Below are 13,888 nucleotides of genomic sequence, written 5' to 3' on the forward strand. Positions count from 1 at the left end.
AAAATGATCAAGCTGGTCTCATATTAAAATGCTGTAATGAATTCATTGTTAATGACAGCTTTCATGCCAGTACAAATTATGGGCATCTCAAACTTTGTGGAGGAAGAAAAGAATTTAAACTCACTTAATGCTTTTTTTTTAATTTGTTTTTTAATCTTTATTTATTTTTGAGAGAGAGACAGAGTGTTAGCAGAGGAGGAGCAGAGAGAGGGGGAGACAGAATCCGAAGCAGGCTTCAGGCTCTGAGCTGTCAGCACGGAGCGCGACGCGGGGCTTGAACTCACAAACCGTGAGATCATGTCCTGAGACGAAGTCGGATGCTCAACCTATTGAGCCACCCAGACACCCCTAACTTAATGCTTTTAAAAGCACCTCATGTGGCAAAAGTGTTCATTCTGAATTCAGATTGGCATTTCTTAAGGAACCCTTCCTCTTCAGAGTGCTCATTTCTATCTTCCTATTAGATTTTCTGTACTATTGAATTCCTTTCTGTTTTTAAAAAATCCATCAGCCCCTCCCCACCAATGCAGGCATTTGTGTTTGTCTATACTTATAAAAGAGAAAGGTGTATGAGTCTAATTGCCAAAATACATGAGAAAAAGAAATTAGAACGAAAACCCAATACTTCCTTACATTTTTTTTTTTTGTATGACTTCACTTTCTTAAGATCCAAATTAAGTGCCAGTGTTTGTGCTTTTTAGAGAAACTGCTCTACAAAGATAATTCCTCTCTTTTTAGGTACAGTAGATAGTTGTATCTAACTGATAAAGCCAAGAGGGAATATGGTGTAGGTATTACTTGAAATATTTTGAGGTCCCATTGGCACTTGTAGGTTTTCATTCTAATTCCTAGAATTCAGTCACCAACACTGGAAAATTCTTATTTATTTTGCATTCCCTTAAGTGACTGTCTCTTGCAATTACAGAATAAGAAACAATGAGAAACTCGTTGCTATTATCACTCGTACTAAGTTAATACAGTTAAAGTAACATCAAAATCACCTTATAGTTATGTAAATAATTTCCATTTTTACCAATCTCTACAAAATCTCAAATTTAGGAAAGAAATATGAAGACAAAAAGCAATAATTGAGTTAAAGAAGGAATCAAGAACGTATTGAAAATAGTGACAGAAGCTGTCAAATAATTTAAAATAGAAGCTAAGAAGAGGCACACAAAGAGCATAACATATCTGCTAAAGCACTAGGTCCCAGACATTTGGATTCAATGATAAGCACAATTTCCAAAACTAATATCAAAACTAGTATAGACTTCTAAGTCCTTTTTTCCAGTAAGTACATTAAATATAATATTATAATTTACTATCAACATTGACTCATGAAAGAAAAGCAAATATGATTTCTGAATAAATTGAGTAAATATGCCATATAGTTTTGTGAAGAACTAACTAAAAATCAGTGAAAATTCTATCATAGAACCAACTGACCTTTATTAATCACATACAGTAAGAGAAACCTAGGCTGACTACAGGAAGTTTGGCAAGCCCCCAAGAGGCAATATATGTAAATAAGAAGGAAGTATATATCAGAGCACAATGGTGCTGATTCTCCAACCCTCTCTTCCTTCCTGATAATGGCTCCATTGAGATCCACAAGAGAACCCATTAAGAATGTTTTTCTGATAGGAGCAAACTGAAAGCGAGGAAAAGAGGAGCAAAGAAGGAAAAGAATCAAAGGAAGAAAACGATGAAGAACTGAGAACAAAATATCTAAGCTACAAAATGAAAGTTGGTCCTCAAACTTTTCCTTATTTTTAACTCCCAAATACAAAGGATTCTATTATGTAGATCTGAAATAGTAAATGAAATAAAGAGGGACACCTATCCATTCCACAAAATCAGGGCCACCAGTCAAGTAAATTTCCAGCACCGCTTCTTAGTGTCTTTGCTATTTCCAATACCCTAGCCAAGTATTTCATCATTCTTTCCACCTCATTCAAGGTGGTCACACAGAAAAAGAAAGGAAACATGCAAAACCCCAATAACTAAAGTAGTTGATTGTTTTCCTATCAATGTGAGACATGTATTTTACTAACTTCCTCATATTTTATGTTAAGATATTTACAGTATGCTTTGTCTTCAGTATTTTTTTTTAACTTGCTCTTTTCCTCTTTCTTAGTTATTGCACCTGGGGAAATACGTGGCAAAGGCAAAATTATACTGAAATATTAACTAAAAACCTTATATTAATGATATCCAATGAGATGTAAATATCTGTTAATCTCCTTAGCACTTGTTAGCCTGTATCAGGGTTCTAGTATTTTATAAAAAATTATGGTGATTTTCTGGTTATCTTATCCCCATACTATACAAAAAGGCACAGGAAGGAAGGGTTCTTATTCATCTCCCTATCTCTGGTGATAGGTATTCATTGTATATAATTAAGTTGGATCTTTCCACAATACTTCCTATTAAATGAAAGTCATTAAATTCATTAGGCCACATATTCTTAAGGAAACACATTTTCCCGTTACTACAGATTTAGAAGTTCTTATTTATTCACCTGTCACTGGATAGCATTTTGTGGGGATACTCATCAAATGTCCTGAACTAGCCTGCAACTCCCACATAGCACTTTTTCCCCACTGTGGGAGAGTACATTCCTTAATTTCTCAAGGCCCAGTTAACTTTAAACTCAACAGTAGTACTTCAAATATACTGTGGACATCAAATGAATCAAGGTTTTCCCCACTGATATTCAGCCCTCCCCCCAACCCAAAGGAATGAAATTGTAAGGCAACAGGACAAAAAGACCCATTGCACACCTTATCCAGTGGCTTTGATGAACCCCAACTGATTGTTTTTCACATGTCCTCATTCCTGCTAGCCCTGGGAGTAATTTCCAGAAACAATGCAAGTATAAGATTGAACAGCTTACATTCAAACACAAGCCTTGGATTATATCTAGATAAACAGCTTCATGTGGTATTTTCTGACAACATTTACAGAATAATGTTGGTAACAATGTAATTTCATTGTATGATAAACATCAATTTACCATAAAAAACAAATACAAACTTGTCACCATTTTCACCTTGTTTCAATTGAATTGGCCTTGTTCAGATAAGCAAGCCTATCTCTTACAGAAACAACAGTTTAGAGATAAACTGTGTGAAATCGGGTATGTGTGTGTAGAATTATACTGCCTACTATCATAATTTTATACTGCCACACTGCACATATGGCTTCCAAGCTTACTTATCTGAATCTTTCTGAATCTATTCTCCATGCTATTAAACTGCACACATTCCACATCGTTCAAAAGTAATTACACTTTTGTCTAGAGTGTAGGAGACTGCTCTCCCTAAACAATGAAATTCTCATTATTAGAACTTGCACAATAACCTCACTGGTGTTAACAACAGTATGCATTATACCATCATAATAACTTATGCTAAGTTTGATGTACAAAGGTAACCAGAAATTTAAAAGCTTATAAAAACTGCCATATAGAAATAGGAATCTTTACCACACCATAATTAAAGTCCTATTCTGTGACTTATTTTTAAATAACACATGTATTTTTCTCTTTTCTTTTGTATATTATCTGAACAGTACTTCATACATAACATTATCCTAGTCAAACGTTGAAGATACATTACTAATATAAGCAAAGTCCATATAAAGAGTATTTCAAGACACAGCTATAATATAGCAATGAAAATTATTTGGGGGGGGGCAAATAAGTAATCCCAGGAGTTGACAGTAATCCAGAGGAAGTAAAAACTTTTCTCTGTCACATGTATTAAGTGAATTTCATCATTAAGGTTGGATTTTATACGTTGGAGCCTTGCCATAGTGTTATACTTGGTTCCCAGCTATATGTCCAACTTCTATAGAAGATCCAACTTAAGGGGCGCCTGGGTGGCTCACTGGGTTGAACGTCTGACTTCGGCTCATGACATCATCTCAGGGTTCGTGAGTTTGAGCCCCATGTCAGGCTCTGTGCTGACAGCTCAGAGCCTAGAGCCTGCTTTGGATTCTGTGTCTCCCTATCTCTCTCTGCCCCTCCCCTGCTTGTGATCTCTCTCAAAATAAATAAATAAACATTTTTTGAAAGAGTTAAAAAAATTATCCAACTTAAAACACTTTTGTCTTCTTTTGATGGACTTCAGGAAGAAAACTGACTCACACTGAATGTTGCTTTATGATAACTAGTGTCCCTGCAATGTTTAAACACACTGACATTAAGATAAATCAAATTATTAATCCCAATATAGTATGTCCCAGAATTTTCTTTAAACAATTCCAGGAAAATATTATCAATACAGACATTACATTATATATTAAAATAGATTAAAACATATTTTCAGATCCAATAGATCTTTAAATGTTAAAAAATGTATATACATGCAATATTTATTTCATAGGAAATTGAGCTATCTATAACGTGAGCAACTCAAATTATTTTTTTAATAAAAATTCTGTACTGTTATAATAAATAATTGTATATTTTAAAAGTCACTGTTGGGAAGCAGACACTCTAAAGTTACACAAAAGTAGTCACTCAACTCAACAGGATTTTAAGAAGTCAAAAGAGAGTTTGGCTGAGATAAGAGTATACCTTCTGTGAAAAAAACAAACAACAACAACAAAAAAAAAAAAAAAAAAAGGAGACAATTGACTATTCAGTGACCACAGGTGGTCAAGACTTTCATTTCACATCACATTTGACACTTCAACAACAATCTAAGCAGCAGAAGTAGCAATGCAACCAGACAGAAAATGAGCACCAAAATGGTCCCTTAGCTGCCTCTGATGCTACTTAATTTCTCTTCAGACTCCCTCTCTTCCCTTCTGGTGCTCATCTGTAATCACACTGACTGACATGAGGATATGTTTGTTCTCAACAGTTCTTTGCATCATGAAATAAATTCATCTGTATCAGAACTATTATTAAAAACCACCCGAAATTACAGTGATTGTTGCTTGTCTCTGAAACTCTACAGTGACAGTCTCCAAACCCATGTTTAAAAAGGGGGGAAGGGGACAGGAAGATTTATTTCTCAGTAGAAGTAAAGCCCCGTACTGCCCTTCCGCTCATGTCAGACTATGACTCTCCAACCTTGACTTTCACCTTTTTGAAGATTACATGAAAATCAAAATTTGTCATTAATTGCTAATAAGAGCTTCAGAAAAGAAACCCACAAAATCTGTCTTTTACATACCTATGCAATATGTGTCTCAATATTACACTTATTAGAAATATGACAGTTTCTTAAATAAATATATGTACACAATCTGAAGACACTTCATCTACGATGTACTCTGAATAATGAGTAAACCATTCCAAGAATAGATGCACCCATAGTATCCACACCAATATAACTGTCTGTGAGCTGCCCTTATTTAGGCATTTAATCCATTTCTCCAAAACATTAAGGCAATAAACACAACTTCAGAAAGGAAGAATTATATCTTCATTTGACCCAATTCCAAATGCCTGCATACATTGGATATGAACAAACAACCCTAATTTCTCAAAATCTTTATATGGCAACAATTGTGAAGTGAACAGAACTTTTATTCCAGAAAATATTTTCCAACTTAAATGTTATACAGAGAATATCTCTATGTAACTTCAAGCCAGCCTTACAGAGATTACTCATCAGCTTTACTTTGTCTCTAAACTATATTGGCAATATAAAATGTGGACCTCTCATGTTTTTTTTAAATTTAAGAATAGAGTATGAATGTCACACATAAACAGGCAATGAAATCTGGAAACCTGTTTTTTTTTTCTCCTTAAATTGAACTCTTTGAAATAGAGACCGTGAAACATTATCTGTTTTCAAAGATATTGAACAGAGAAAAGATAGAAAATGTATTTTCCTGGGGCACCTGGGTGGCTCAGTTGGTTAAGAATCTGACTCTAGATCAGTTCATGATCTTACGGTTCATCACTTCGAGCCTCACATTGGGCTCTGTCCTGACAGCTCAGCACCTGGAGGCTGCTTTGGATTCTGTGTCTCCCTCTTTTTCTGCCCCTTCACCCTCATGCTCTGTCTTTCTCTGTCTCAAAAATAAACACTAATTTTTTTTTAATAAACTGTATTTTCCTACTTAAATAAAAGTTCCTGTTAAGTGAACATGACAATGGCCTACTACCCAGAAAAAGTATAATGCATTTGTGTTGAATAACAATTCTATAAATATATTCAATCATTTTGATAAATGAATAAAATATATAAATCAGCTTAACAGCTGAATACATCATGGCTATTATGACACACTTTCTGAAGCATTCTGAATATATTATGTTAGTATATTCTACTTTAGTTGTTAAATTTCTGGAAAATCAGCATATTCGCCATGAATAGTGCCTTAACAACCCTGCCCAAAACATATTCACTATTAAATCATCCATATGAACTCTGCCAGTAATTAGTAATCACACACTGAGTGTCTATTATGTGGTAAGTATCAGAAATATATTCATATATGTCATATATATGATTTGTATGACTGTGCCTTCAAGGAGAAATACAGTATACAGACAGGCAAACGTACAAACACATAAATTATAATGTAGGCCATGAGAAAAGAATAAACAAATGTCACAGATAAAAGAATAATTCAGCAAGCATTCTACTTGGGAAGTAAGTGGAAGCATCTCAAAAAGAAGCAATTTTTGAACTCAGTCTTGTGGGAGAAACATAGTTCATCAGGAAGGTAAAATCTGAAAAGAGAATGTCTTTCAGGTACAAAGAATAAAGCTGTGTCATTCGAGGTCACCTGGTATGTTTCTGAACCTGTATGAAAAACTTGGCATGACAAGAATACTGGGTCCATGGCCAGATGTGGCAGAAGAGAATACCAAAGCCATAGTTTGGTGCTACTCTATACAGAATTTTATGCTAAGCCAAAGGGTTTTAGACTAAATCCTGTCAGAAACAAGGACGCACATTAGTTTCCAAAGTGGGATAAATAATCCAACTCATTTCTCAGGGAAACAAGTCCAGTGAATATTGAAAGAAAAACCAGAGAGAGAAGCTAAAACTCTGAGATCATATGACAGACTTTTCCACAGATTTGTCTACTCAAGAGATGAAAAGCTGATGGAATCAAGAAACATTTGAGGCAGGAACAAATTTACAAACTAGTTACACGTAAAGTAAAAGCATCAGTGTTCAGGTCACTAAAACTAAGTTAAACCACTTGTATCCTGAGATCAGCTTGTGAATCTGATGAAACCTATGATCTTACTCACATGTATGCATAATACAGAATTGTCCACTCATTTTCAGGAGATCCCATAGGCCCTGGCTAAGAACTGCTACTCTAGATGAAGTTGTTTGGGGAAAAGAGTTGTGTTTTATTCAAATCTATTTCCATAGTGCCCAACAACAACAACAAACTTGGTACAAAGTAGGCGATTCATAGTTTGTATCCAGTTGAACTGAATTCTCCATTAAAAACTGAATGGTTTCCTTTTCACTAACATCCTGCATCACAGCATCCCCTCAAGCCAACTTCAGAATGTAACTTAATATACTTTTCTTATATCCATCCTTGAATAAACTTAAAATAACCTCCCCTTTATCTTTGTGATGTTCTTCTGGTTATAACTATTTATATCTACTCCTTCAAATTTGTGTTTATGTTTAGAGTAATATCACAAGGCAAAAAACCAAGAAGCACTCCTTGAGAGAACGCAATGGTCAAAATATTGAGAGAGGAAAGCTATTAGCAGAGATGCAATGCCAAATACAGGGTATGATCTCCTTACCCTGTTGAACTGTGTACTACCATTTTCTCCTTTCCTTTTCCTAATTTAACCTTTTTGAGAGGAGACCAAAAAGTTGTATCATTGCACATAACTAATAAGTAGAGAAAGAAGGTAGGGATATGGATAGTATGATTTAGCTTGCCAAATAAGAGATAATCAGATAACAAAATATGCATGTGCTCTTGTGAGGAGCTTGTAATGTTTATAAGCATGGACTCCAAAGCCAGAATGTCTGGGTAAACAACCCTGGTTCTCCTGCATATCAACTGTGATCTAATCAAGTTATTTAACCCCTATGTGCCTCGGTTTCCTCATTTGTAAAATGAGACCAAAAATAACACCCACTGTATTACTGTGAAGGTCAAATGAGCTAATATGATAATGTGATTAAAATGCCACATCTATATAAGTGTTACACAGTGTTAGCGGAAATACTATCCTTGAGGGGAAAATCTTGGCACATAGTCACATACCCAGTGCAATTCTGACCTGTAAGGCTTAAAATGTTGAAAGAGGTATTTAAATCTGATGTGAGTATCAAAGAACAGCATCCATTTCACAGTTATTAGGAGCTATCTGATTCTTCTTGTTGATTTAATTCTATATATGGTAATTTAGTAACATAAATAAGTAGGTGTATTTCAGTTCCAAGCACATTTGTGATATATAATAATTTTCTAGAGAAAGCAAAAAAAAAAAAAACATTTCACAGAATCAACCTTGTCTTTATAAGTATGAGAATGTCTGAGGAAACATAATTTTGTTGGTGAAATCTGGTTCATATTAATGGCCCCACCATCCTTGAAGTAGAAGAGGAGAAGGTCACAAAACCCATCTACCCAAGCAGTCATGTTGAAAAGTTGAGGGTGGTTTTACTGGCAGCTAAGTGCCCTGCTACCTTACCAATATGCTGATTGTGTATTTAAGTTCCTAAGAAGGACCTAAAAGCCTTACGTGTGTGTGTATATGTGTGTGTGTGTGTGTGTGTGTGTGTGTATGTGTGTGTGTGCACATGCTTATATGTTTCAGCCAAAGATGCTAAGCCACTTTTCTTCCCTCCCGTCCATGAAACCACAGTTTCCTAATCTTCCGCAATGAGCCAGACCCTAGGACAAGGGGCCAGATAAGTTATCCTGAGTTGCAAATTCAGGAATAGGATGCACCAGGGAATTACCGAATTATCAAAACAGCGTGAATGAGACTGAGTTAGAAATTATTGCAGTCGCATTAAAAAACTGTAGTTTCTATAAAATATATTCTTCTATAATATTCCCAGTACCATAAGGAATACTGGAATCCAATCTGGGCAAAGCAAAGAATTGAAAAACATTGATTTATCATGGTGGAGATGTTCAAAATATGTTGTAACTCTATCCAGAAAAACCTTTTTTTATTATTTATTTTTTGAGAGACAGAGAGAGACAGAGCATGAATGGAGGAGGGGCAGAGAGGGAGTCACATAATTCAAAGCAGGTTCCAGGCTCTGAGCTGTCAGCACAGAGCTGGATGCGGGGCTCGAACTCACGAACCGTGAGATCATGACCTGAGCCGAAGTCAGGCGCTTAACTCACTGAGTCACCCAGGCACCCCCAGAAAAACCTTTAATAGAAATACTGTGACATCTCACTTTCATGCTAACTTTAAATGTGCTATTTTAACATTATTCTTATATGTATGTTTTTTTCTTCTAATTAACTTGTAAGTGTCTCAACAGCAAAATTCTTGAAAAACAGGGGAAAAAAGCATCTTCTACTTCCTACTGGAATCTATTTACTTATAAAGAATTCTAAGAGGTTAGGAATGAATCTTGTGTATGGCTGTTAAGTAGATGATAATTCTAAAGCAAAAGACTGAAGCCAAACTTATCAGAGGAGCAAACTGGTCAAAAAGTGAGTGTAGGCACAAGAGACCATGAGCAACCTACCATTGTATTGTGCTGAGAGGTGGGGGTCCTATGGCCACAAGTCTCTTGCGTCAGCAGAGAAACTGGCTGAAATTCCTCAGAGTGAGGCTTGTTGGGAAAACTCACATGCAAGGGAAGGTGAAAGGCTGGGAGCCCGTCACTCTCCTCTTCTTCCACTTTCTGTCTGCTTGTCACCATGGCTACCTCTCCATCTGCTTCCCCATACGGAGAGGCTGGTCGCTTGGAAGACATCCTGGAAGGAACAAAAGAGGAGAAAATAATGAAACCTCCACATAAATCCTTAATGCCGTCATTGTGTGGTTAGGGGCCATTGTAACAGAAATGCCTTTTTGTGCTGGCAGAGAGCAGGAAACCATCCAAATACCACTGCAAAGCGCACACAATCAGAAACAATGGCCAAGCAGGTAGCAACAGAACAGTGCTTGTTTGTTGTGAGAATAATACACTAATATAGCACTCTCTTGTATTCTGGCTTCTTAAACAAGAGAATTCACCTAAGAACACTGCATAAGGAAAGACCATTCCATTTTAAAGGAAAAAAAAAAAAGCAAAACATACCCGTCTAGTTTTACACTTTGATAGACCTCATTGAAGACAGAACATCTATGAATAACAAATACTGTTGGCAGCTAAAAGAGGGAAAAGAACTAAAATTTCTTTCATCAAAAAATAAACAAAATAAATGAATGGTGGCCATTATAACAAATTTGCATTTTATTAAAAGTAAGATTATTATGACATGTAGAAATAAATATTAGTTATAAGCAAACCTCAGACTTCATGACAAAAAGTTTGATATTTGCTTAAAGCTTATTAAGAATTGAATAAATTTTACAATTGCCGTTAATCTTGAAACATTTGAGGATTTTTCTTCCCTCGCCTCCCCATTTATTTCTAATATCACATACGCAAAGTGGTAGAAAAAGTGAAAATATAAAAATATTTCAATTTTCATTTCCACAATGATATCAAAGATTTAGAGGTGGATTCTAGACTTATTTGCTCTTTAGAATACCTAAGTAAGAGAGGGAAATCAAATAAAGATGTTTGGTTTTGATGAGCTAATGCCTATAAGAAAATTCACTTAGACAATTAAAAATTAAACACTTTTTTTTGTATTTGAGTCTGACTAAGAACACTATTAGAGCTTAAAATATGTGGCAATTATTCTTAAGCAGATAGTTCCCTTTCTTTTCACTACAAGGGTTATATAGAAGTAGTAGAGAGTTAAAATTTCTAATTAAAGAAAAGAACTCTTGTATTTACAACTTGATCTGACCTTGAGAAAGTTGTTATTTTGCTTAACAAAGAGTGTTACCTAATCATCCATTCTTATTCTAGACCAGGCAGGAAAGTCTTAACTGCCACACTGCTTCTTTCATATATAACCCTGATTTTTAAATTTAAAATTTACTATAAAAAAGATGCTCCTAATCATTGATGAATAATACTATTCTTAGTGTTAAAAGTTTCAAAGGAATAGAGTATTCGAGTACTGCAGATACTCTACTAAGAATAATAGCCCAGCTTAAAAAAAAAAGTCCCTGGAATCAGACAAACATGAATTAAAATAATGATTCTACTACTTGCTAGCTGTGAGACTTACCTTGAATCTATATCAATTTACTCATCTTTAGCCCTTGAATCTATCTCATTTTACTCATCTTTAAAATGAGATGTAAATATTTTCTGGTAATGCTTTTTGAGACTAAACTGTGTAGTGTATGCAAAATGACTTGTAGAGCATTCAGCACTAAGTAGACACTCAATAAACCATGGATATTATTTACTTTAAAACTTTAGGGGCGCCTGGGTGGCTCAGTAAGTGAATCATCTGACTTCGGCTCAGGTCATGATCTCATAGTTCGTGGGTTCAAGCCCTGTATTGGGCTCTGTACTGACAGCTCAGAGCCTGAAGCTTGCTTCGGATTCTGTCTGTTCCTCCCCTGCTCACACTCAGTCTTTCCCTACCTCTCAAAAAGAAATAAACGTTAAAAAACTTAAAAAAAATTATAGCTACTGTGTAACCTATACCTCCTCTCCTCAAAAAACCAAAAACCCAACACCAAAACTCTCCAAGATGAAGAAAGCACATTGCTTTCCAGGAGGTAAAGCAGGAAATCAATAAGAAATATGAAATCTCCTCATAGAGAAATGCTCCCTGGCCAATCATACGTAGCAACAAACTGATCAAACGTATTTGCAATTGTAAAGAAGAAATACTAATAGCAGAAGTCTTGATCAGCTGAATAACAGAGAGAAAGGAAGAAATGGTGGCTACCAAGTAAGCACTATCTAGAGGAGAAGTAGACTGGGCCATCACATTACAGGTGTCTTTAGCTATTTCTAATCTCATTACTATACTTTACTCCACATATACTCTAAGTGTGGAGGGAGGAAGCAATGGTCTAGAGGTGGAATGGTCCTAGGCTCATTGGCAACACCACATCTATCACCAACTTGAAATATTAAAGTATATGTAATAACTCTAAACACTAGAGATACTAACTTCCACTGTTCTGCTTCTATGCTCTCCAAGCAAACTTCCAATTGCCGTGTAGAGAATGAGCTGACAAGAAGAGATTTAAAATACTTAAGGTCTTTGTGAACCGATTTATCAGAGTAAATCAATAAAAGGACTTTTAATTATTTCTTGTTTTACACATAGTTTGACTCTAAGGGGACCCTGCATTTATTATACAAGCCATAGTATTTATGGTCTGTGTAGCCATTATCACTGTTGGTGAAATTAATGAATTGGTATTCTGGTGTCTACCTCAGTCATGTGTACAATAAGTCTCTTCACTGTCCAAAAACTCCAGGCTGTTGGCAAAAGCTAGTCTCTGGGTTATTAAAGTAGAAAGCTAGATCAGCTGGTCTTTCCTAAGTTAATACAATTCTATGACCTTCAGAAGGCATGACTTTTTTGCTGATCTCTACTTTATGTATAGCATTATTAATGATTATGAAAATTGAAAGTCCAAAAGTAGACATAAGGTAAATATGGTAAATAGTTAAGACACTGCTACTCTTCTCAAAACATCTTGTCATTTCAGTATCTAAATTATCTTTATATACCACTGGATAAACAGTGTCTCTTTCTATATATATCATTCTACGGAGCAAAAGCGTAAGGTCTCAAACACTAAACATGAAGGAGTCGTGATGCCAGAAGGCAAATGATTCTAAACAATTATATATTTTATGCTTATTTCAATTCCATTTTCAGACACTTACAGAATGTTCTTAATGTGCTCAAGATGAGAATCTTTTCATACAGTTCAGGTAAAAGATTTCTTAAAGATTAAAAAAAATATGGTGACAAAAATGCCATAGTTCAAAAATAGGCTATTAAGTCAGAAAAAAAACAAATACTTAAATTATAGAGAGAGCTATCGATCTGCCTACATTCATGTTTTGTCTGACTCATAGTACTTCTAAAATATTGATCACAAATCACCAATAGTGTTAGATTCTTAAATTTTTGTTCATCTACCAAACAGTTTCATTCTGGAGAGAAGAAAGTCTCGTTAATTTAAAAAAAAAAAGTACTTTCAATGTTATGTTATTGTTTATTCTGGTCTCCACTTTATTTCTGATTTTCTTTGTTAGGGATTTCCTTCCTCCACTAAAGTTCATCTAAGTTTCTTCTTTTTCTAGTTCCTTGTGGTGTAATTTTGTTTATTGGAAATGTTTTCTTAACACAAGCATTTATGGCATAAATTTCACTCTAACATCTGCTTTTGCTGCATCTATAGGTTTTTGAATATTGCATTTTCCTTTTCTTTGGTTGTGAGACATAGTCTGATTAGCTGTTAAGAAAATGTCTTACTTATTGTAAAATTATCTACCGTTGGAATTGTTAAGCTTTCTGTCAATGTTTACTTCATGTATGTTGAACTTGTGTTTTACCCATGCAAATTAACAATGATTATATCTTCTTGATAAAAAGCAAATAATAAAGGAAGATACATAATAAGAAAAGAAGTCATGTCACTTTCCACGCATTGGTTATCTGGGATACGTAGGGCTCCAATTCGTGTGATTGCTTATGTGGCATGACTGTATTACACATAAGTGTTGCAGCGCATGGACATTTTGGAACCATCTGAAGAGCTAGGCTGAAGCATGTTCTTATGTATTGATCCTGAGATGACTTCTGTCATTCCTGTGGTAGGTGCTAGACTTGCCAATGAATAAAACGCAGACTTCAAAGA

At 35.1% G+C, this 13,888-nt stretch overlaps 1 protein-coding gene across 16 annotated transcripts in view; it reads right to left on the bottom strand.

Moving 5' to 3' along the window:
- SOX5 (SRY-box transcription factor 5) overlaps positions 1–13,888 on the bottom strand; it is a 930,253-nt gene that overhangs the window by 340,315 nt on the left and 576,050 nt on the right. For 13 of the 16 annotated variants that reach the window (XM_042991948.1, XM_042991946.1, XM_042991954.1 and 10 more), the window contains one exon: positions 9,672–9,903. In XM_042991948.1, the coding sequence (XP_042847882.1) occupies positions 9,672–9,903 (232 nt within the window). Of the gene's footprint in view, positions 1–9,671; positions 9,904–13,888 lie in introns of those variants that run through there. The other 3 variants (XM_015534618.2, XM_007075610.3, XM_042991956.1) reach the window with 2 other exon arrangements.

The sequence above is a fragment of the Panthera tigris genome, chromosome B4, assembly GCF_018350195.1.
Source record: "Panthera tigris isolate Pti1 chromosome B4, P.tigris_Pti1_mat1.1, whole genome shotgun sequence".
NCBI lineage: Eukaryota > Metazoa > Chordata > Mammalia > Carnivora > Felidae > Panthera > Panthera tigris.